The sequence below is a fragment of the Engraulis encrasicolus genome, chromosome 18 (genome assembly GCF_034702125.1).
Source record: "Engraulis encrasicolus isolate BLACKSEA-1 chromosome 18, IST_EnEncr_1.0, whole genome shotgun sequence".
Lineage (NCBI taxonomy): Eukaryota > Metazoa > Chordata > Actinopteri > Clupeiformes > Engraulidae > Engraulis > Engraulis encrasicolus.
The window spans coordinates 17549986-17571829 of NC_085874.1; the positions used below are offsets into that span (position 1 = coordinate 17549986).

The 21844-nt window shown below is 45.7% G+C and overlaps 1 protein-coding gene and 1 long non-coding RNA gene across 5 annotated transcripts in view; both read right to left on the bottom strand.

Moving 5' to 3' along the window:
- LOC134469108 (rho guanine nucleotide exchange factor TIAM2) overlaps window positions 1-21844 on the bottom strand; it is an 87232-nt gene that overhangs the window by 6019 nt on the left and 59369 nt on the right. Inside the window, exons 15-20 of the mRNA XM_063223149.1 lie at window positions 9029-9226; window positions 8187-8255; window positions 7721-7846; window positions 7066-7174; window positions 5972-6151; window positions 4491-4609 (exon numbers count right to left, since the gene is read on the bottom strand). Coding sequence (XP_063079219.1) covers window positions 4491-4609; window positions 5972-6151; window positions 7066-7174; window positions 7721-7846; window positions 8187-8255; window positions 9029-9226 — 801 coding nt within the window. The remainder of the gene's footprint in view (window positions 1-4490; window positions 4610-5971; window positions 6152-7065; window positions 7175-7720; window positions 7847-8186; window positions 8256-9028; window positions 9227-21844) is intronic.
- Window positions 12758-14906, bottom strand: LOC134469114 (uncharacterized). 4 transcript variants are annotated; one of them, XR_010038937.1, is made up of 3 exons: window positions 14772-14906; window positions 13406-13481; window positions 12758-13262 (listed from the first exon to the last, which is right to left on the bottom strand). It is a non-coding gene; the product is annotated as an uncharacterized LOC134469114 (long non-coding RNA). The 4 variants fall into 4 exon arrangements; XR_010038934.1 differs by lacking the exon at window positions 13406-13481; XR_010038935.1 differs by having other exon boundaries at window positions 12758-13481.

The following is a 21844-nucleotide window of genomic DNA, read 5'->3' on the forward strand; positions in this document are numbered from 1 at the left end:
CAAAAATGTCTTGCGCAAGCAAATCATACACCCGACTGTCCATGTCGCAGATGGGGGCGCGCGTTTGCTGGCGACGCCCCCGTTAAATATCCATTACCCAGAGGAGTTGACTAAGCACCACACAAACATGCCAAGACAACGAATTGAGATTTAAACATTGACATTTATTAATAAAAGGGAAGGGGTTAGATGGAGAAAGTCATTCCCGCGTCAGAGTCCATGCGGGGGTGTGGTCAGCATCTCCCGGTGCGGCTGAGTGGACAGAGAGAAGGAGAGGTTACCGGCAGATTGTTGGCACACTACAGGGCGGCTGGTTAGGCAAGTAAAACGGCACTGCAATCACTCCACACAGCAATGTTCAAAAGTGCAGAAAAGTCACACGGCACACAGTGTAGGCCAGCCATCTTGATGAGTGTTCACAGCGCGGCAGTGGTGACGTGCTCTTCTCTGTTGCAAGTCGCCGGGGCTGAGAGAGGGAGAGACAGAGAGAGAGAGAGACAGAGGGAGAGAGAGAGAGAGAGAGAGAGAGAGAGAGAGAGAGAGAGAGAGAGAGAGAGGGGGGTGGTTTGGAGAGAGAGACCAGCTTGGAACTTCTTAGGAGGGAGGGCAGAACGAAGGCCAGGTCAACCAGGAGCGGCGTTTAACTTCTTCTCTTCAACTTCTGTCTTTCATCACGGCACACCTCCTGCGGCTCGGGACGCGGACCTCAACGGGCAATATGCCATCACGCTCCCACCTTGAGTCGTCAGGTTACCGTTCGGCGTCTTCAAGACTGCACTTCATATTCAGCGTCCATAGGACCGCACATCACAGCTCATCTCTCCTGGTTCTTCGCCGGTGACCGGTTGGGCATCTTCTCTGGGTGCTGCCCTCCCCCCGACGATGGTCATCTCCTCGTCCGCTCCCTCCGGGATGTGTGTTCTCTCCCCAGCGTCTTCTCCTGTTTGTCTGTGCACAAAGTCTTTAAAAACATTTACCCACCCCAATGTCAACCAATCACCCGTCCCCATTGTCACTTTCCACCTGCAGCCAATATGAAATTAGTGCGCGTCAATTAAGGGCGCCGGTTACGCAGGTGCCAATGCTTAAGTTTCCCCAAACACATGTTTAAAATCCAACCCCAAAAGTCACCCCCGTGACACCCTCCCTCACCAATCGGTTCTAGTCCCTAGAACCAAGGGTGCAAGAAAGTCACCGTCCTTCGCAAGGGACTTCATCAGTGGGTAACTAGCAGATCGTTCCATTGGCACCAGCAGTTTTCTGGGACTCCTTCGCTGCTTCAGTCAGAACTGTCAAAAAGGAAAAAAAAATCTTCCCCCTCCCCCCTTTTTTAAAAGTCATCCCATTTCGATTTTCTGTGTCCAGTGAGCCATTACGGACTAGCAATAGCATGTCTGTGCCATCTAGCCATCTGCGTTCAACACAGGCCCACCGACAACTATGCATTTACAGGCCTAACCTGTCACCATCTCTCCGCTTGGCATGTTTGGGGCGCGCAGCCACTCAACTCAGGGTAATCCTGCCGACTACGCCAAATGTCGCAGGTGGGGGCGCGCGTTTGCTGGCGACGCCCCCGTTAAATATCCATTACCCAGAGGAGTTGACTACGCACCACACAAACATGCCAAGACAACGGATTGAGATTTAAACATTGACATTTATTAATAAAAGGGAAGGGGTTAGATGGAGAAAGTCATTCCCGCGTCAGAGTCCATGCGGGGGTGTGGTCAGCATCTCCCGGTGCGGCTGAGTGGACAGAGAGAAGGAGAGGTTACCGGCAGATTGTTGGCACACTACAGGGCGGCTGGTTAGGCAAGTAAAACGGCACTGCAATCACTCCACACAGCAATGTTCAAAAGTGCAGAAAAGTCACACGGCACACAGTGTAGGCCAGCCATCTTGATGAGTGTTCACAGCGCGGCAGTGGTGACGTACTCTTCTCTGTTGCAAGTCGCCGGGGCTGAGAGAGAGAGACAGAGAGAGAGACAGAGAGAGAGAGAGAGAGAGAGAGAGAGAGAGAGAGAGAGAGAACCAGGGTGGTTTGGAGAGAGAGACCAACTAGGAACTTCTTGGGAGGGAGGGCAGAACGAAGGCCAGGTCAACCAGGAGCGGCGTTTAACTTCTTCTCTTCAACTTCTGTCTTTCATCACGGCACACCTCCTGCGGCTCGGGACGCGGACCTCAACGGGCAATATGCCATCACGCTCCCACCTTGAGTCGTCAGGTTACCGTTCGGCGTCTTCAAGACTGCACTTCATATTCAGCGTCCATAGGACCGCACATCACAGCTCATCTCTCCTGGTTCTTCGCCGGTGACCGGTTGGGCATCTTCTCTGGGTGCTGCCCTCCCCCCGACGATGGTCATCTCCTCGTCCGCTTCCTCCGGGATGCGTGTTCTCTCCCCAGCGTCTCCTCTCGTTTGTCTGTGCACAAAGTCTTTAAAAACATTTAGCCACCCCAATGTCAACCAATCACCCGTCCCCATTGTCACTTTCCACCTGCAGCCAATATGAAATTAGTGCGCGTCAATTAAGGGCGCCGGTTACGCAGGTGCCAATGCTTAAGTTTCCCCAAACACATGTTTAAAATCCAACCCCAAAAGTCACCCCCGTGACATCCACACCTTTGGTTCTATTGATATTTCATGCGCGAACTCACTGCCTCCATCACACCGATATCAAAACACAAGGTGCAATCGAACTCGCACATCGCTCATGACGAGGCAAACACACACACACACAAACACACACACACACACACGCGCGCGCGCACACACAGGGAGACGGGAGACTAGAGCAAGAAAGCCAGCTGATTGACCATACCCAGTCCAAAAATATCATGGGAGCTATCATATCCAACAGACAATAATGTCTTCAGATGTCAGTTTTGCAGTCCAAAAAATTCAAATATGCCGTAATTTAGAATTTCTAGTTGAAGTAGCTTGTAATGTAGTTTGCTATATTTTCCACATGGTTGTAGCTTGCCATTTCTATTGGAGGTAGCTTGTCTACGTGGTGGAGCTAAATGTTAGCTCACTAGGTTAGCAAATTACGAGTAGTTCTAGCAGTCTTTGGAGTTTTCCCAAAACTACATAAACATGCAGATAGCCAACAAACACAAGCGAATCTACACACATCACATTACACATGGTATAACTAAATCACGCTGCCAGCCCACTATGAATTCAGGAAAGGTGTGTCTGTTTGAAAGGGGGTGTTAGTGACATGCTTTGAAGTGAAGGCTAGTTACAACTAGAGCTTGACTGAAGACAAGTAGAAAACATGACAACAACATTGACACCAGTGCTTCGGCGAGCACATCAGGGAAAAAACAGATGTCCTACCTTACGCTGTCCTGTTACTTGAAGATAGAGCCCAAATATCCATTTAGATAGATACAGCTAGATATAGTGTGATTGAATAGTGGATGCTAAAATGAGAGGAAAATGTCAACATTGTGACCTATGACTGCTAAAAAAAAAAAACCTGAATGATCTAAAAATGAAATGTAGTGGGATCCCTATTTATTCCAGAAGTCATTGAGTTCTCGAGATATTAAACATTCCAGATTGTTTTTCATAAACCACGAGCCCGCCTGGCTCTGTTCAAGCCAGCATAGAACTGACACCTGATTGGTTGACAGCAGCATGACATCACTACAACGAGGCTAGATCTACTAACAAGGTGGATAGCGGCTTCGGTTGGAAAGTTGTTATTTGTACAGTTCCATATTTACATCGATCATCGTGTCAGAATCGTGCGGTCTGTGCTGGTTACAAAGTTGCATAATGACAGGGTATCACTGCTCAAAGTGTGGTCCACGGAGCTCTTCTCTACTATTTCTTCCTCTTAATCATATTATTATTATACATATTTTATTTATGTCAGTCCAGTCCAGAGAGATTCGGGGCTAATCCCCGGAGATCCGGGGCTGTAGCCCCGAATGCCCAGGTCTCTCGACGCGCCTGGTACTGAGTAATCTGACCTTTAAAACAAGATTTTGTTGACAGGGAGCGCAAAATCTTTTGTTTCATTATTCGTTATCATGTAGTACTGAACCCTCAGTGGTTTCATCCAAAGTGACTACTGGGCGTATATTTGACCTAGTTGGCGTTTCTGGTGCCACGGCATATCAACTCAACAAAGTAAGAAAAACTGCAGGGTTTCCTCATAAAAGATTTCTTCACAAGCTCAGAATCCACCATCTTGTGTAGCATTCACATCTCTCCATATAAATATATCAAACACACGACTTGACATGATTAGCTGCAACAGCATATAGAGCAGAAGCTTGATGGCATTCGCCTTTTCTATTCATGAGCTGGGGCTCTATAAGACGGCATACATTTCCAAAGATGTGGGTTTTTATGAACATAACCGTCCATGTGCCGCCTTGAGCGCCCCCTTATTACAACCACCAATCATGTCAAGTGGCGCGCTTGTCATACGGTCATGTGGTCGCTACATAGTAGTACATAATATATACTGTACCTCTTTCTCTCGACTGCTCTGCTCCGCGACCAGCTGGTCGAAGACGGTGCCGTAGTCCTCGTAAATCTTCTGCATCTCGTTGATGTGGCTGGCCACCTTCTCCATGGCTCGCAGGGCCTCTGGAAGACATAACAGCCAGAGAACAGAGTCAATTAAAAAGGTAGTATTTAAAGGAACAGACCACCCTTTTTTGATTTTCACATATTTTCAGTATTTCCAAGCATTATTTATGAATGTGCATATAATTTTCGTCTATGTGTTTGCATTGCCCCGTTTAACACTATAGCCACATTAGGCATAGCAATGCAAGTCTATGGTACAAAATAAAACACAATCAAATGTACTTATAAACCATTTTAAAATTAATGTAAAATTCACTGGAGTGTAAAACAGCAATTTAATTCCGTCCAGTGACCACTTGTGGCCTGATGCTAAAGATACCAGTTACTTCCAGTGATTATGCTAAGCTATGCTAATAATTCTGATCCAATAAATCTAAGTACTGAAAACACTGAGACGAAAATGATATGCACATTCATGAATAATGTTGGGAAATACTGCAAATATGTGAAAATCAAAAAAGGGTGGTCTGTTCCTTTAAAAGCAATACTGTCCAAGTAGTAATCTTCAGTCACCCTACAGTTTGGAATCGAGAAGTACAGAGAGACAGGCCACTCTTTTTAGCTTGCTTAATGTTGTAGCTCTTTGGAAAAGTGACAAAGAGACTTAGGATTCAGTTTTTCAGGCACAACGTAGCACAAGCTGATGAACCACTCAAATGATTCTCCTTGTCAAATATTATGTAATTAGAGTAAATGGCTATGGTCATTATTTAATTAAGGTGATGTATGAAAGTTCATATTATATTATTAAATATTCAGTTAGACTCAGAGACCCTTGTTTTCTTGACATTTACAATGCCAGTGTATTATTTGTGCATTCATCACCTTTTATGAGGAAAGGAAAATACTGTAACTTGCTACACAATGACATTTATGTGCATATGTGCACCCAGTGTGTGTGTGTGTGTGTGTGTGTGTGTGTGTGTGTGTGTGTGTGTGTGTGTGTGTGTGTGTGTGTGTGTGTGTGTGTGTGTGTGTGTGTGTGCCTGTGATCTCTCTCTCTCTGTGTGTGTGTGTGTGTGTGTGTGTGTGTGTGTGTGTGTGTGTGTGTGTGTGTGTGTGTGTGTGTGTGTTTGCCTGTGAGTTATGTATGTGTGTGTGTATGTCTGTGTGTGTGCCTCACCTGTGAGCTGTGTGTGTGTGTGTGTGTGTGTGTGTGTGTGTGTGTGTGTGTGTGTGTGTGTGTGTGTGTGTGTGTGTGTGTGTGTGTGTGTGTGTGTGTGTGTGTGAGGTGTGCATGCGTTCGTGTGTGTGTGTGTGTGTGAGTGAGGTGTGCATGCGTTCGTGTGTGTGTGTGTGTGTGTGTGTGTGTGTGTGTGTGTGTGTGTGTGTGTGTGTGTGTGTGTGTGTGTGCCTGACCTGTGAGGTGGCTGTGCTCGTCGCTGTGAGTGTCGGTGAGGGAGACGAGCTCTCGGAGCAGCAGGGGGTACTTGAGGACGCGCTGCACCGGCTTGATCAGGTAGGACTCCAGAGTAGAGGAGTGCTGCTTAGTCGGGTTACGCGCCTCCAGAAACTCCTTAAACGCCTGGTCCGTCTTAGCTGAGGGAGGGAGGGAGGGAGAGAGGGATGGAGAAAGAGAGAGAGAAAGAGAGCGAGAAGACATGGAAGGAGGAATGGATGGAGAGAGAGAAAGATAGAAAAGAAATGGAAAGAGGGAAGATGGAGGGGGAGAGAGAGGAGGGGTAACAAGGGTGGGAGAGAGAGAAGATGGAGAAAACAAATGAGAGCGAAAGAAAGAAAAACAAAAAAGGTAAAGAGAAAAGAGGGAATGAAGAGGAGAACAAGAAAGAGGGAGGGAGAGAGAGAGAAAAAAAAGAGAGAGGGAAGAAGTGATGAATACTACAGTTTCCTCAGAAGATGAAAAAGACACTGCTTTTGGCAAGATCCCCCATTTGTGTTTTCTTTCTGAAGTGAAATAGTTTTTCTCCCTCAGATCACAGGAGCTGCATGCAGTAGTCTAGTTATGGAGGGAAGCTCTGAGGGTCTGTCCTATAGGGGGGGTGGGGATGAGGCACCTGAAGCGGCACGATGTACAAGGAAGGCTACAGTCTAAACGGAGCTAGGGGAATACATCAGAGACATGTGGTACTCAGCACAAAAAGAATATAACAGAATGAAAAAAAATATATAAAATGGATTCGTTATCTTGGCAAACACATTTCTCTTGAACCTATACTGCTGGGGAGATGAGTAACCTTGAAGGGAGTGGAGGAGGGCTATATCTCTCTCCCTCCGTCTCTCTCTCTCTCTCTTTCCTCCCCCTCTCCCTCCCTCCCTCTTAATTAGACGGCCCCTTAGCAGAAAAGATAATTTCCTGAACCATTTCCTGGGGGTAAATGTATCCACATGTACGGTATCCCTTTGAAAAGAGGCAGTTGAGAGGCCCCTGATGCTGATGTGGCTGAGGGGAGGGGAGGGGAGGGAGGGGAGCGGAGCAGGGTGATGATGCCTACCTCGCTCCAGCACCTTCTGAACCTTGATGTGGTTGGCACAGAAGCCGCTGTACAGCTTGAAGTGGTCCGCATAATTCAGGAATGATCCACCCAGAGAGAAGAGGAGTTTCTGGAATCAACAACAAAAAAAGATACATGTTAATGCAAAATTAAATTACATTTTTCTTGTTTTGAAGTGTTCATCTACAATCCCTCCCACGCCACCCCAATACATTAAGTATGCGTATGTAATGTTAACGAGAAGCCTATGTATTGTTAATATAAATGTGTGCACGTGCAATGTTATTACCAAACAACAGTACAGTACACTGTATGTAGTACTAATGCTGTTAAGTGATTCCATTTACACACACAGTGCTGGCAGGCATGTATGCAAAATTAATGAATCTGATGAGGAACGTATGCTGGACAAGTAAAAAAGAATGCCTTGTATTACTAGAAATTGCTTTGTAACAATAGAAAAAGTGCTTTGTGGTAGTACAAATCTGTCCATTACCAGTAAGAAAAACGTTCCCTGTACCAGTATAATAATGTATTACAACCACAGACATGGCCTTGTACCCGCATCAAAGTGCTTCACACGAGTAGAAAAATGCATTTATTGGTTAAAAAAAACCCTGTATGCTGCCAGTATAAATCTACCGTGGCCCCTCACCTTGAACTGCTCAGGGGTCTGGAGGATGCTGAAGTCGGGCGAGCAGGCGATGCGCTCCTCCAGCGTGTGCAGGAAGAGGCGCTGGAAATCCAGCATCTCCGGCAGGCTCCCAAACAGAGACTCCATCTAGTGGCCAGACAGGGGAAACACACACACAAACGCACACGCCAGGGTCAGCACCACACGCCAGATTCATAGTGTGTGGGCGGACATGCGTGCAAGTGTGTGTGTGTGTGTGTGTGTGTGTGTGTGTGTGTGTGTGTGTGTGTGTGTGTGTGTGTGTGTGTGTGTGTGTGTGTGTCGGAAGGTATTTGTCTAGAGTAATGGTCTTTTGATGAGTGAAAAAGTGTTCCTGTGTGTGTGTATGTGTGTGTGCGTGCGTGCGTGCATGCGTGCGTGCGAGCAGGAGGAGGAGGAGGAAGAGGAAGAGGAGGAGGAGTAGGAGGAGAAGGTTATGGTGACTCACCTCATCCTGGGAGAGGAAGGTCTCCGTCTGCAAGGGCTTCAGGTAGATCTCAAACAGACAGCCCAAATCCTGAGGGAACATGAGGGAAGATGAGATGTTGTTTTAAATCCTCACTGTAAACAGCCTTGTCAGCGCATTAGCAGACATTGCTAACAAATCTCAAAAGCGTAATAATTATTCATCACTATTCTAGAGGAGTTTTTTTTTATTATTCAGACACATCGTCACATTAAGCCTAATTTAGAGCAGTAGCAATTAAGATTAATTGATGCACTTGGATGAACTGAATGACTTATGGCAGGATAGTGTTATTGTAAAATACGGTTAGTAATTATATCCTTACACAAAAAGCAGTTTTTCATCTATGTAATGAGAGCATCCTTCAAAACTGAGGTACCAAGCTCAGTATGTGCTGCTTTCATTGGATGTAAAGGCGCTGTGGTTCCTCACTTAAGAGGAACCACTTAATGGCATAGTGTATAGTACTGTACGTAGTAGTAGTAGTGTGTATAGTACTGTAGTTATTTTAGCTAGGGGGTATAATTATCTTAGTTTTTAGAAATACAGGATGTCTATGCTATGCCATTATGAAACCTTCCTGTTTCAAATGGTGTAATTACAATGATGACAGGAACATTTTAATGAACTCTGAATAAATAATGAATGAGTTTTTTTGAAGTAAAAAAAAACACATTACTACTACGTCCTACTACTACAACTACCACCAACAGTGAATAAATACATGCATGCATATCTTTTATTAAATATTAAACAATATATTTATTATTATTATTATAGCTATTATTATTTCAACACAATGAGTCATGTGTGGTGACCCTGACCTTGACATATGACTTCTCTGTGTCCAGTAGCTCCTGGATGACCTTGCGTAGGCGCTCTGTGATGGACATGTGTCGGGGGCAGGGCGGCGGTCTCTGGGCCGGGGCCTCGCTGCTGTAGGGGTTCCTGTGGCCCTCAGGGGCCTCCAGCACGGGGCCTTCGGGGAACGTCTGATACAGAGAACCCACATTCTCTGCACTCTGTCAGCGGAGAGAGAAACAAGGACACGAGCATGTTTACTTGATTGCTATTTTAAGATTTTTTGTCTTTTTTCGACTTCATTTGATAGGACAGTGTGAGAGGTGGACAGGAAGTGAATTGGGAGAGAGACGGGCAGGGGTCGGCAAAGGATGCGGGCTGGGAATCAAACTCGGGTCAGCCACATGGCAGGCGAGTGCCTCACCGGTTGGCCATGGCAGGGCCTACTTGATCGCTATTTGCTGCCTGCGGATGTTTGTCATGTTCAGTAGAGAGCTACTGGTTGGAGGATGATGTCTGCTTGTTGTTCCTGTGGATGTTTATCTGTCATATGAGCAGACACTGGATTCAGTACCAAGACATGTAGGTAAGCTTGTGGAGGACATGCAAGCAGAAATAGAAATTACAGGTGACATGAAACATTGACACATGTGACTACACTGTATTGTCAATTACATAGTTGACATGTCACATGTGTATGGTGGCTGCAACTGGGATTATACGTGTACATGTACATGTAGCCCTATCGGCGTCAAGTATTTGTATGATTCACCTATCATAAACGATACTCTACTCTACTCTACTCATTATGATTCACCTATCATAAACGATACTCTACTCTACTCTACTCACTGTCTGCATTCTGTGAGGCAGGAACAAGGGATGGATGCCATCATATTTATGTGTCGTGTGCAGAGAGATGCTGTACATAGTAGGACATGCAGGATGAGGAAGAGACGGCAGGGGACAGAGAGAGTAGAGAGAGAGAGGTTCCGTTGGCCCATTGTTTCCGGGTTCTATTATTGCAAGGGGGAGGGGGGGAAATCCCCCTTTAGGCAGACCTAAGGACTGTTCTATTCAATGCTAGGAGTATTATGACACGCCCCTTTAGGCAGACCGGAACCTGGTCATGTTAGGTGCCCATAGCAACCTATTACATTGGCATATCTCTATATACTTAAAGAATCTCTAGCAGGGGAGACATGAACACATGGGAGAGAGAGAGGGATTATCCTCAGCTGTTCATTTGAATATATGGTCAAGGACAAATGACATATACTGCACATCCTGCCTTGACCAGTATGTCTTTTATTTCTATGTTCCATATAAGCAACAGTGGAAGTGTAGCCTCTTTGCACAGATGGACTCAACTACATCATAACAACATTGCATGACAGTACAAAGAACCTTAAGTAGTAAAAGATTAAGACTTGGTCATTACAAATTTGGTGACATTTAGGTTACTGTACATTTAGGTTACTCTGTCCAAAAGGGTTAAAGATACTGAGAGTGTGTGAGAAATAGAGGAATACAGAGTAAACAAGAGAGATGTACAGCTACAAAGAGAGAAAAAAGAGCGAGAACGAAGGAGAGAAAGAACATTTTGCCTTTTTGCGAGGGAGGATCATCAATCCCCTTTAAAAACCTCTAATAATCATAATAAGCCACTTTCATTGAAGAGCTCTGTTCATGGCACCCAAGGTCACCATAATTATAGCTCATATTATCCTGGTACTGTAAGAGGCTGCTAGCGCAGTGAATGGGGATCCTTGGCACTGGGTAGGAATACATGGGAGTAACTGGCTGTGTGGGCAGGAAAGGTAAAGAGTAATGAATTGCGAATGGAGATTGAGGACAATAAGATGCAGGCTGGGGGGGTGGGGGGTGGTGGGGGTGGCACAGTGGCACACTGCACTGATACGCCATATCATATACTGTACATGTTAGCCTGATTATCATCGCTTTCAAATCTCTTCGAGACTTGGTCTGACCAAGAATATAACAATTAACATTTCCCAAACGGCATGGTTGACCCGCCTCCCTTGGTTTGCTACTGGTTGTTTGCTTCTCGACAAAGTGGGAGGGGTTCCAGATTTTTCCTGAGCTCAGAAACGATATTTGTATTGCTCCAGGCCTGACTAGAAGCTACGCTGAAGGGGTTGCGTCACTTGGAGGGCACGGCCTGGCTATATACACGTACATTACCCATGGGGACCCAGGTTGATACAGCCTGAATCGTTTCCCATCCCTACCTCGTCTCTCTCTCCTGACCATTTCCTGTCTTCTCCAGCCTACTTCAACTCAACTTTCAACTTTATTGTCGCCAAAAGGGGCGATTAAATGTACAGCACGCACAGCACGCACACATAATAGACAACAATAGATAACACAGTCTACTGTCCTATGTAGTAAGACACAGGCCCAACAATATATAGTTTTTAAACGAGGCAACAAAGCAGGCAACACCTAAACTGTTTCATAATAAAAATATATATTACTTTTATTTCAGAAGGTTGGAGGGATCAAATGAAACCCACAGACTCTGGCACCAAGGTCAGATTGCCACGAGTGTTCAACTGATGCATTGTTTGTTACTTAGCTTGTAGCTTCGTGTATTTACACAAATAAAGTTTTTAACAGAATGCAGCTCTGCTCTCGCAAACTACTGGCATTGCGCTGCCACAAGAACAGAACAAGGAAGTAGCGAGACGACCAATCAAAGTGCCTTTTTGTCTGCGTACTCCGCGTCCGTCCGACGGATAGTTAGAAATTTTTTCGAGGCGCTAGACGACGGCAAGTACAGTTCGCTGCGGCACGAAGCCAGGTGGACGTCCCTAGGGACGTTCATCTGTGAGTTGGACGCCCCTAAGGGGTTCATCGAACAAGCTGATTACGTCACACGTCCAAGTAACTCGCCTCGTCCATATTACCGTAATTCGGCTACGTACGTAACCGTAAATGTTTAAACCGTAAAATTTAATGTAAAATTCATTTAAATTTGAATTCATATAATGTTTGAGGAATTCCTCAAGCTACCGGAATAAACTAATAATTTATTTAATGTTTCTAAACTCCAGTAGCAGGTCAACGAAAAGCGTGCAAGACTGATTTTCGTTCTTTTTCATGCTCAAATAGTGTGGTAATAGGCCGATAGGGCCTATCTTTGTTTTTATTTGAACTTTGCTAGCGGCATGATTTCACATTCGAATTGTTTAATCTACTTCGAGGTTCCACGCTGCACAAGGCATTAAAAGCTGAATAATAACATGTTTATGCAATAAAACATTAGGATACTCGAAGTGTGTTGTGCTTTGTGATTGATGTTGCACTAAGCCTAGTAGGCTACCCTACACCGAGTGTACTAGAACGTTGGCCGCGTTTTCAGTATTCTGGGGTGGGTCAATCAGTTTATAGTTACAATGCAAACATCAACTGTGACATTTATACCCGAGTCTCATCGTCCTTGTGTATTAAGTTATTACACAATAACACTTGAATGACTGGGTTCATGAAATCATGACTATTATACCAACGGCAGCATACAATTATTAACTGTTTTACAATCCTGTTGGTAATCCTGTTAGCTGGTTCCTGCTCTGTGCAAGTTTTCTGTTGCCCAGTCTTGCACTTACGTCTATAGGCCTATATGTATAGGCATTCATTTCTTTATATGACCAGCACATGTTAAGACATTGACTAATAAAGCAGACTTGAATTGTTCATTAGGAAGAAGTTGAGACGGAGAGGTTGAACACTGTTTGTATAATAATGATGATTTATTAATCTTAGCACATGAAATCTCAAAATAAGCAGGTTGGGTTGCTTGAATAATCTTGAGCCTTGATAGGGTCACTCCGATAATCTTGCCACCTACTCTTCGCCCACGGTCTCCATTGTTCATGGCCTTTGACTTGCCCATCTGCTTCCTTACGTCTAGCCCATGGCCCTCATGCTCATGCCTTGCTCGTCTGCTTGGAACACCAACACACACCTGCACACAAGAGCACAATCCACTCCACCGGCAACACACAACTTTGAAATGGAGCATCCATATCCTGCTATAGAAAACCACATTGAGATTGTATGTGTGTACAAATGTTAATCATGCAGTCCACCCTCCAGATGTGTCTAGAATCAAATATATCAAGTTAGTGACACCATGCATCAACCACTTACTGACAGTTTGGTTACAGGTGAAAGGAAGTGCAGCAACACGTCAAGCTGTTTTTCTGATGTCCCGAATTCTGCATCTTCGACCTAAAAAGACATTAGATTAAAACTTTACTTTTCATACATTTTCACCCATGTGCAAAACCGTCTTATCTTTAGGCCTCGTGACTCTTTCAGACCGCCATGCAACCAAATCACAAAGCCTTATCCAAATACATCAAATCACTAACACGTATTCACATCTTTCATTTCGCCTGGTATCTTCTCCTGCGGCCTTGTGGCTCTGTATCTCCAGGCAGACTTGACCTGAAAGAGGTAAACAACATTCATACTGCACTAATTAAGTGACTCAGAGTCAGAGGTGTCAAAAGTAAAAGTAAAAAAAGACACAAAGTTTCCTTCCTACACAAATAACTTATCTGAGTAAACACAGTAGATTTGTGTACTTGTCTGGCGATCAGCTAACTGTGCACTGGTTGGATCAAGTTTATGGTGGGTCCTTGTCAGGTTTTCAGTGTTTTTTAGTACAGTCCATCTATCCCATTAGTTACAATGGAGTAAATGCTGTAACAGCTATGTAATAGACAGGCATACCATGTGCAAGTGTTGTAATTACACCACAAAAGTACTTTTACTTTTGACATCTCTGCTCAGAGTTGAGTTAACACAGAAATGAAAACACGATTAATGAAAACATCATTACATAATTGGTCATAATTGGTTTCTGAAAACAAAGAAATTGTTAATCCGGGTTATGAGGTGAGGCCACCATCCCTTCCCCCATAGCACCAGCTAGATGAAATCAACAAGATATCATCACAGATTCTGAAAGAGATCATGGTCATTTATTATGAATTATTTAAATAGAACATTCAAGAAAAAAAGGTTTTGCTGTTTACACAAAAATAAATAGTTTTTTTCCTCAAAACAAAAGGGACAACAGAACAGAACATTTGCCCTGAAATATACATCCCCCACACCCACCCCTATTTACAACTCCCCCCATCTAGAACATAACACTCCCAGCACAGCAGTAGCCAGGGGCCAGTCGTCGTCGGCATAAAAGCCGCGTAGCACGCGATAAAGACACTCTGCCGTGCAAGAATAGCCAACTAACACATGGCAAACACTTCACTTTGAAACGGCCTCGAAGAATAGCCATCAAACTATGTGCCAAATAGTTAGCCACGTGTTATCGTTTAGCAACATAGTGCATATGCGACCAACGACCACGGCACGTCCATCGGATCTTTCGTTGACATTGGTGTAATACATTAGTGTTTAATGAAACAAATCTAAGGCACTCTCATTCTTGGTTTAAAAAGCTTTGAATACAGCTAGTTCACGATGGAACTGTTAATTAAAGTGTTTATTTCCATTTGCCGAAATACTTCTAAAGCTGAGATAACCGCGGTTTGTCAGTAAGGCTGGCTGGCTAGCACATTCAAGTACATGCCACCAGCAAACAAACGAACGCAAGGAGACAGCCGAACAATATCGATATCGATGTGCAATACACAAAAACACTGTTCGAAAATATTAAAACATCATTGATGACAAATATCATGTTAGCATGGACGTGTATTTCTCACTTACTGTCATTGTATTTTCCGTGATTTCGTCTGCGAGGTTCGTTGTCCGCTTCGGCTGGCTGAGCTCGTGCCGGTGACCCTATCAATATGGCTATAAACTTGGACGGGAGCCTTGACCTTATCAATATGGCCGCCGTTTTGAACGTCCCTGGGGACGTCCGCCGTTTGGAATGTCCCTGGGACGTCCAACCAGCTTCAGCCTGCAGCCGACTGCTACTCGACGACGGGCGCAGAGCCTCTGAGAGGGGGGCGTGGACTCGCATAGACAGAAAACGGACGGACGCAGATTCTATGCGAGCGAAGCATAAATCTAGGCAGGGTAATTAATTAGCTGTGAATGGGGGATGAGCACGATTAGATTAGATTAGATCTGCTCTGCTCTTGGTAAATAGCCTCATCAGACAGAAGGGGCATAAGGACTGGCCTCAATCCTAACAGAGGGCCTCTTTCTCTCTCCCCCCCCCTCTCTCTCTCTCTCTCTCTCTCTCTCTCTCTCTCTCTCTCTCTCTCTCTCTCTCTCTCACACACACACAATTTTCTGTCTCTCACACACAAAAACACACACACGTGCATGCACACAAAACCCCACACACGCACAGATGCGCGCGCACGTGCACACACACACACACACACACACACACACACACACACACACACACACACACACACACAAACACACACACACACCCACACACACACACACACACACACACACACACACACACGTGTCCCAAGTCCTCTAAGGCACAATACCTCGATGCAGAGCACAACTGAGAGTGCAATAGCCAATGTCACACTCCAATGTATTTGAGCCTAGTCATCACCAGCTTTCAGAATTTCAAGTGAGCAAAATAAAAAACACACCCCAGGGCTATTTCACCAATTCCTACCGAATATACGCTGACTGCATAGCCCCCCCCCCCCCTCATACAGTACATGCTCTCATACAACACACACACCAACCCAAACATTTGCTACTGCCAAAAGTAAAAGAGAAGAGAAAGAGACTGGGGCTGAGGGCTGTGCATGTGTAGATTGCTGCACAAAGGGGGAGTTTTTTTTCCATCTCTGCTCCACCACACACACACACACGTGTGCACCCCCCCCCCCCCTCTCTCTCACATGCACGAATGCACGCAGGCACACAGGCACGCACGCACGCACAGACACACACACGGCTTGGCATGGCTTGTGTGGCGAGGTGGTGTTACAAGGCAAGAATCCCCCAGAGAAGCCCCGGGCCATTTGTCATCATAATATGTTCTGTCAAAGGCATAATATAGTGCTGACAAACTGATGAATTCTCAGAGCGGGGCGGATTGGGCGGGCGGGTTGGAGGGCGCTGTATTGTGCTGCATCAGAGCCACGGCTCTTGGGGGAGGCAGTCGACAGGAGCGGTAAATGGTGTGGGAGAGGAGGAGAGAGGAGGAGGGGAGAGGAAAGAAGAGGAGAGGAGAGGAGAGGATGAGAGAGGAGAGGAGAGGAGAGGATGAGAACGAAGAGATGAAAGGAGAGGGGAGGAGAGCCGAACAGTGGAGAGAGGTGGAGGGTGGAGTTAAGAGGAAAGGAGAACAGAAGAGAGGAAAATAGCAGATAACAAAAGGAGAGGAGAGGAGAGGAGAGGAGAAAGGGAGACTGTAAAGTGGTAGCAATAAAGCACTACAGGAAGCATAATAATGTTACTGTAATGCTTTTATAATTCATGGTCCACTCTTCATATAAACATTGAGAGTCCAGTCACCCAAACTGTCGCTCTACGAAAGCAAAGTAGTGTGATCAGGGTGCAGGTGTAGGGGTCAGCGTGTGTGTGACCTGTGACCCGGCATGAGGTGTTTTGTGGATGTCTTCTACAGTATACCTGCATGTCTCTTTCGTTCTCTCTCTCTCTCTCTCTCTCTCTCTCTCTCTCTCTCTCCCTCTCCCTCTCTCCTCTGCGTGCGCACACTGGGCATGTACTGTACAACAAAATGACTGTGGAAATTGTGGATAGTTTTGCAGTGAGAGCAGGGTAATAATTGAGCGGTTATAAAACCACGGGGCAACAACCCAACAGAGACCAAATCTGCCAGCAAAAGGACGATACACAGCAAACACACAAACCCACATACATGAAAAAGAACAATGTTTAGTCACTACCCCTCGAACACACACAATTATAGCCACTCTCCATAAATGCACACACACACACACACACACACACACACACACACACACACACACACACACACACACACACACACACACACACACACACACACACATACACGCACCTTTCTCTCATTCCCCCTGTCTACAAACGTATTTCTCTCATACCAGTAGTACGAAGCCATCAGGGCGCTGCTTCTTGTCCTGCTTGCAGACAAAGCAGGAGGCTAGTTCGTCAAAGCAGGCAGCTAGTTCGTCCAGGAGCGCGTTGAGCTTCTCCTTTAGCGCCTGGCGGAGCGAGGCCAGCTGGAACGCCAAGTCCTCCTTCAGATCCTCTCCGAGCCAACACAGCCAGCACATGGCGGAGGCCGACCCAACAACCAAACACACCGCTACTGCTCAGCTGTCCTGTGCTTTAGCACATGGTCCGGTCCGGTCCGACCCACCGATGGATATATACCAGGCAACCGTGGCCTAATGCTAAGGACATTGGTCTTGGAATCGAAAGATTGCAGATTTGAATCCCATACCAGCCTTGACTGAAGTGCACGCTGAGTAAAGTTAAGCACCTTGAGTGAAGTAAATTCACATCACTCCAGGGACTGTATACAGTACACTGTGCCTAAATAACTAATAAGTCACTTTGGGGATAAATGTAATGTAACATATCCTAATATACTGCTACTACTCTGCCTTCTGGTCCATTACAGACCCAACCAATGAAGCTCCTTCCTTCACAGTGTCCATGTCTCCACAAGAAACAATAGTCTCTTTAACAAAGCCACGTCTAGCCAGCCAGCCGCTGAAATCCCCCCAACAGGCTGCCTCCTGTCTCCCCCTCCTCTGGCGCGGTGGCACAGCACAGCGGCTACTGTATTGTGCTGCGCAGGGGGAGTAAGCCTGGATAAGCTTAAGGGCTGCTTAAGACGGTCCATCTGCTGACAGGTAGGACGTCTCTGGGCAGCTGTGGGGTGGAGAGGTGGGGGTGGACTGGAGATAGGGGTGAGGATGGATGGACCATGGAAGAATAGGGTGCAAAGGTGGAGCGGGGGTGGATTAGGCCGGCCGGAGAGGTGAGGTGGAGTGGGGTGATTGGGGGCAGAGGTGAGCGGGCATATGGAGGAGAGGCGGAGAGGACAGGTGGGGTGTGGAGGTGAGCTGGAGTATCAGAGGAGGAACGTGTTTGTCAAACTTTTTCAAACCGGTTAATGGCCATTTTCTTCAGGGACGCCCAGTCAACTGAATTGACAAGCTTGTTCAAGTCTACAATTATGAGACACTGCAAAATTCAGATCCATGTGACTTATTTTTATATAATGAATCACCTCTCATCTGTTTTAATGAAGGAACAAAGTATATATACAGTATGTTTAGCCTTCTAATGATGTTACAAATTCAGCTTGCATGCTAACTTGTCTTTGAAACACTTAAAGTACATCGCCTCACGGACCACTTGAGCTCTCTCTCTCTCTCTCACATGGACCACCAGTGGTCCCAGGACCACACTTTGAGAACCTCAGGAGTAGGATCAACAGGTGGGCTGGAGATGGATGGATATGGAGGAGAGGTGAAGTGGAGTAGGGGACAGGTGGGATCGGGGGTTCGCCTATGGAGGGTGGATATGGGGGTCAAGTGGGGTGGGGTCAACAGGTCGGGTGGAATATACAGGGTGGTTTGGAGATTTAAAGGGACACTGTGCAGGAAATGGTCAAAAAAGGTACTGCAACTATGCTGCTCATTGAAACTGGGCTGCCAATTGCCAAATTTGATCTTTACATGAAAGTTTACTAAGTAATAAACAAATATTTTCTAGTATGGTCCTAGTACAGTCATTTTTGCAGATAAAAATGGCTATTTCTGGAAATTCAAAATGGCGGACCATGGAGAAGATCCCCCTTTTCATGTATGAAAAGTGCAATTTTTCCAGTCATAATGAATACTTAGAATTTGATACTGATGGTAAGTATTCATGAAAAAGGTAACATTAGTGAATGAGCAGCATGAATTCTGGAAATAAATATCTAAAAATCTCACACAGTGTCCCTTTAAAGCGATGGTTCGGAGTAGAATCACCCTAATGCCATTTGAACCGTGACACCCATCCACCTTTACACCCGAAGTGTTTTCTGCCGCAGCCTTACATCAACAGAGTTGCCGTGTTATTCGATGTTTATTCCGGTTAGCTTGACTCAAGCGCATATGGATACTGGGCACCGTCTCCAAACTTTCCCCACAAAAATAACATGTCATGACACCAAACTTCTGCAGTAGCACAAATATGGTCTGTACTCACGAAACGAAGCATTTGGAAGTTTGGAAATAGTCCAGGAGTTTATTATTATCAACACAAGCCGAATAGCTTCTCTGCTGCTAAAGCTGCGCCAACGTTACTTCCGTCATCTAAGACAAGCATGTAAGAGTCCTCAACGAAGCTCATAATATGCACAATGAAAAGTGAATTCAGCATCAGTATTGATAACGAAAATCCTTGTCTAATTGATAGTAGGTAAGATTTGAAATATCTTTTAAGTATTGCCTTGAAAATATAAGCCTTAATCACAATTCAGTGAAAACTTTTTTAACACTCTCGTCTGGAAGTTTGTTGAAGACTTTTACGGGCTTGTCTCATATGACGGAAGTAACGTTGGCACAGCTTTAGCAGCAGAGAAGCTATTCAGCTTGTGTTGATAATACTAAACTCCTGGACTATTTCCAAACTTCCAAATGCTTCGTTTCGTGAGTACAGACCATATTTGTGCTACTGCAGAAGTTTGGTGTAATGACATGTTATTTTTGTGGGGAAAGTTTGGAGACGGTGCCCAGTATCCATATGCGCTTGAGTCAAGCTAACCGGAATAAACATCGAATAACACGGCAACTCTGTTGATGTAAGTCTGCGGCAGAAAACACTTCGGGTGTAAAGGTGGATGGGTGTCACGGTTCAAATGGCATTAGGGTGATTCTACTCCGAACCATCCCTTTAAAGTGGTGGATTGGAATATGGGAGGGTGGTCAGTTGCTAAAAACATGATGGTCGTCATCAGTGTTTTTGGGCGGAACTCTTTTGGTGAAAGTTAAGTCATGGCATTGAATGAGAGAGCTCCAATGACACAACGGAAATTATGTCTTTTTTGGTGGAGCATGCCACTTTTCCACAGGGATTTTTTTTCCTATTTCGTTATTTTTCTTCTCTCTGACTTTACCTCTCTGTCTCTCTCTCTCAATGGTTCAATAAAGGGATTTTAAAAGTCAAAGTCTCTCTCTCTCTCTCTCTCTCTCTCTCTCTCTCTCTCTCTCTCTCTCTCTCTCTCTCTCTCTCCGCATCTGAGTCATCTGGCAGTGTTTCTCTCTCTCTGGAGATTCTCGAGGTGTCTTGTGGGTGGTCATCACTCCGACTGCCACATCTGCTGCCATTTCTTTTTTTTCAATTTTTGCTGGAGGCTAAAGCTGCTCTGGCTGGAAGCACAGAAGCTGGAAGCTGGGAGATTTCCACTGTCCATGGCAGAAGGCCAGTGTGTGTGTGTGTGTGTGTGTGTGTGTGTGTGTGTGTGTGTGTGTGTGTGTGTGTGTGTATGTGTACGTGTGCGTGTGCGCGCAATGCGTACATTTATGTGCCTTTGTCTGTGTGTGTGGGCACGTGTCCATGTGTGCCTGTGGTTTTGGAAACACACATGCACGCGCGCGCGCACACACAACACACACACACACACACACACACACACACACACACACACACACACACACACACACACACACACACACACACACACGTGTCCTTCCAGGCAGTCCAGGCTGCTTTGCTGTATCTGGCTCCTGCTGTTGTCCACGTCATTCCTCAGAGTCAGACAGGCCAATGTAATCCAGCTCACCTAAACACACCCCTGCACCTCAAAACACCCCTGCACCTGTCCATGCACACAGCAGAGCACAGCCAAGCACCACACCACCAGCTGGGACACAGCCCAGCACAACCCAGCACAGCCAGTTGGGACAGAGACCCAATACAGTACTGCACAGCCCAGCACAGCCCAGTCCAGCACAACACCACACCACACAGCCAGCTGGGACACAGCCTGCCCAGCACAACCCAGCACAGCCAGTTGGGACAGAGACCCAACACAGTACTGCACAGCACAGCACAGCACAGCCCAGCACAGCACAACACAGCCAGCTGGGATACAGCCCAGCACAACACAGCACAGTACTGCACAGCACCCCACAGCTTAGCACAGCACAGCACAGCACAGCAGCCAACTGGGATGCAGCCAGCCGAACATCACCCACCTCTCCTTTCATTACACAGTATTGGCAGCTATCACACAGCACACTCCAACACCACACCAAATTGGCTGGTGTTTTACACAATGGCTGATTAGGCCTTTGGAACAAGGTCAAGTCTTACAGCGCTATAGTTCTGTTCAAATCTTTTTTTTCCTAATACCCCGAAAACAAAGCTAGTGCTTTTAGGAATTTAGGATTACATTAAGCCATTACAACGCATTGGAAAATAAGCTTACTGTGTTTCAAAAACACTTCCAATGTTGGGAGATAATGCCTGTCACTGTATTTGCTTGTAACTTTCCACAATTCCGGATTAAAGTAGTCGAAGAGGTAAAGCATATGGTGTACTGCTTTCGAAATCAGTTTTCTTTATCTCATGAACAATGCCAGGTATTTGGATTTATTCTACCGTTTTCTCCCGCTACATTTGTTGAGGCAATATTAGAGTATGGCAGAGTGCTCATTATCTGGCTCAGCTGGAGTGCAATTATGAAACACAAAAGCAGAAAACTCATCTCAGGGTTTTTATACGGGGCAGGACAGCCAGTCACCTCAGAACACCTTCACCTCTGAACACCTCTTTGTCTTGAGTCCCTTTGTTGCACACAATTGGTCTAGTATAGATCAAAGCCTACATGAAGATGATCATCA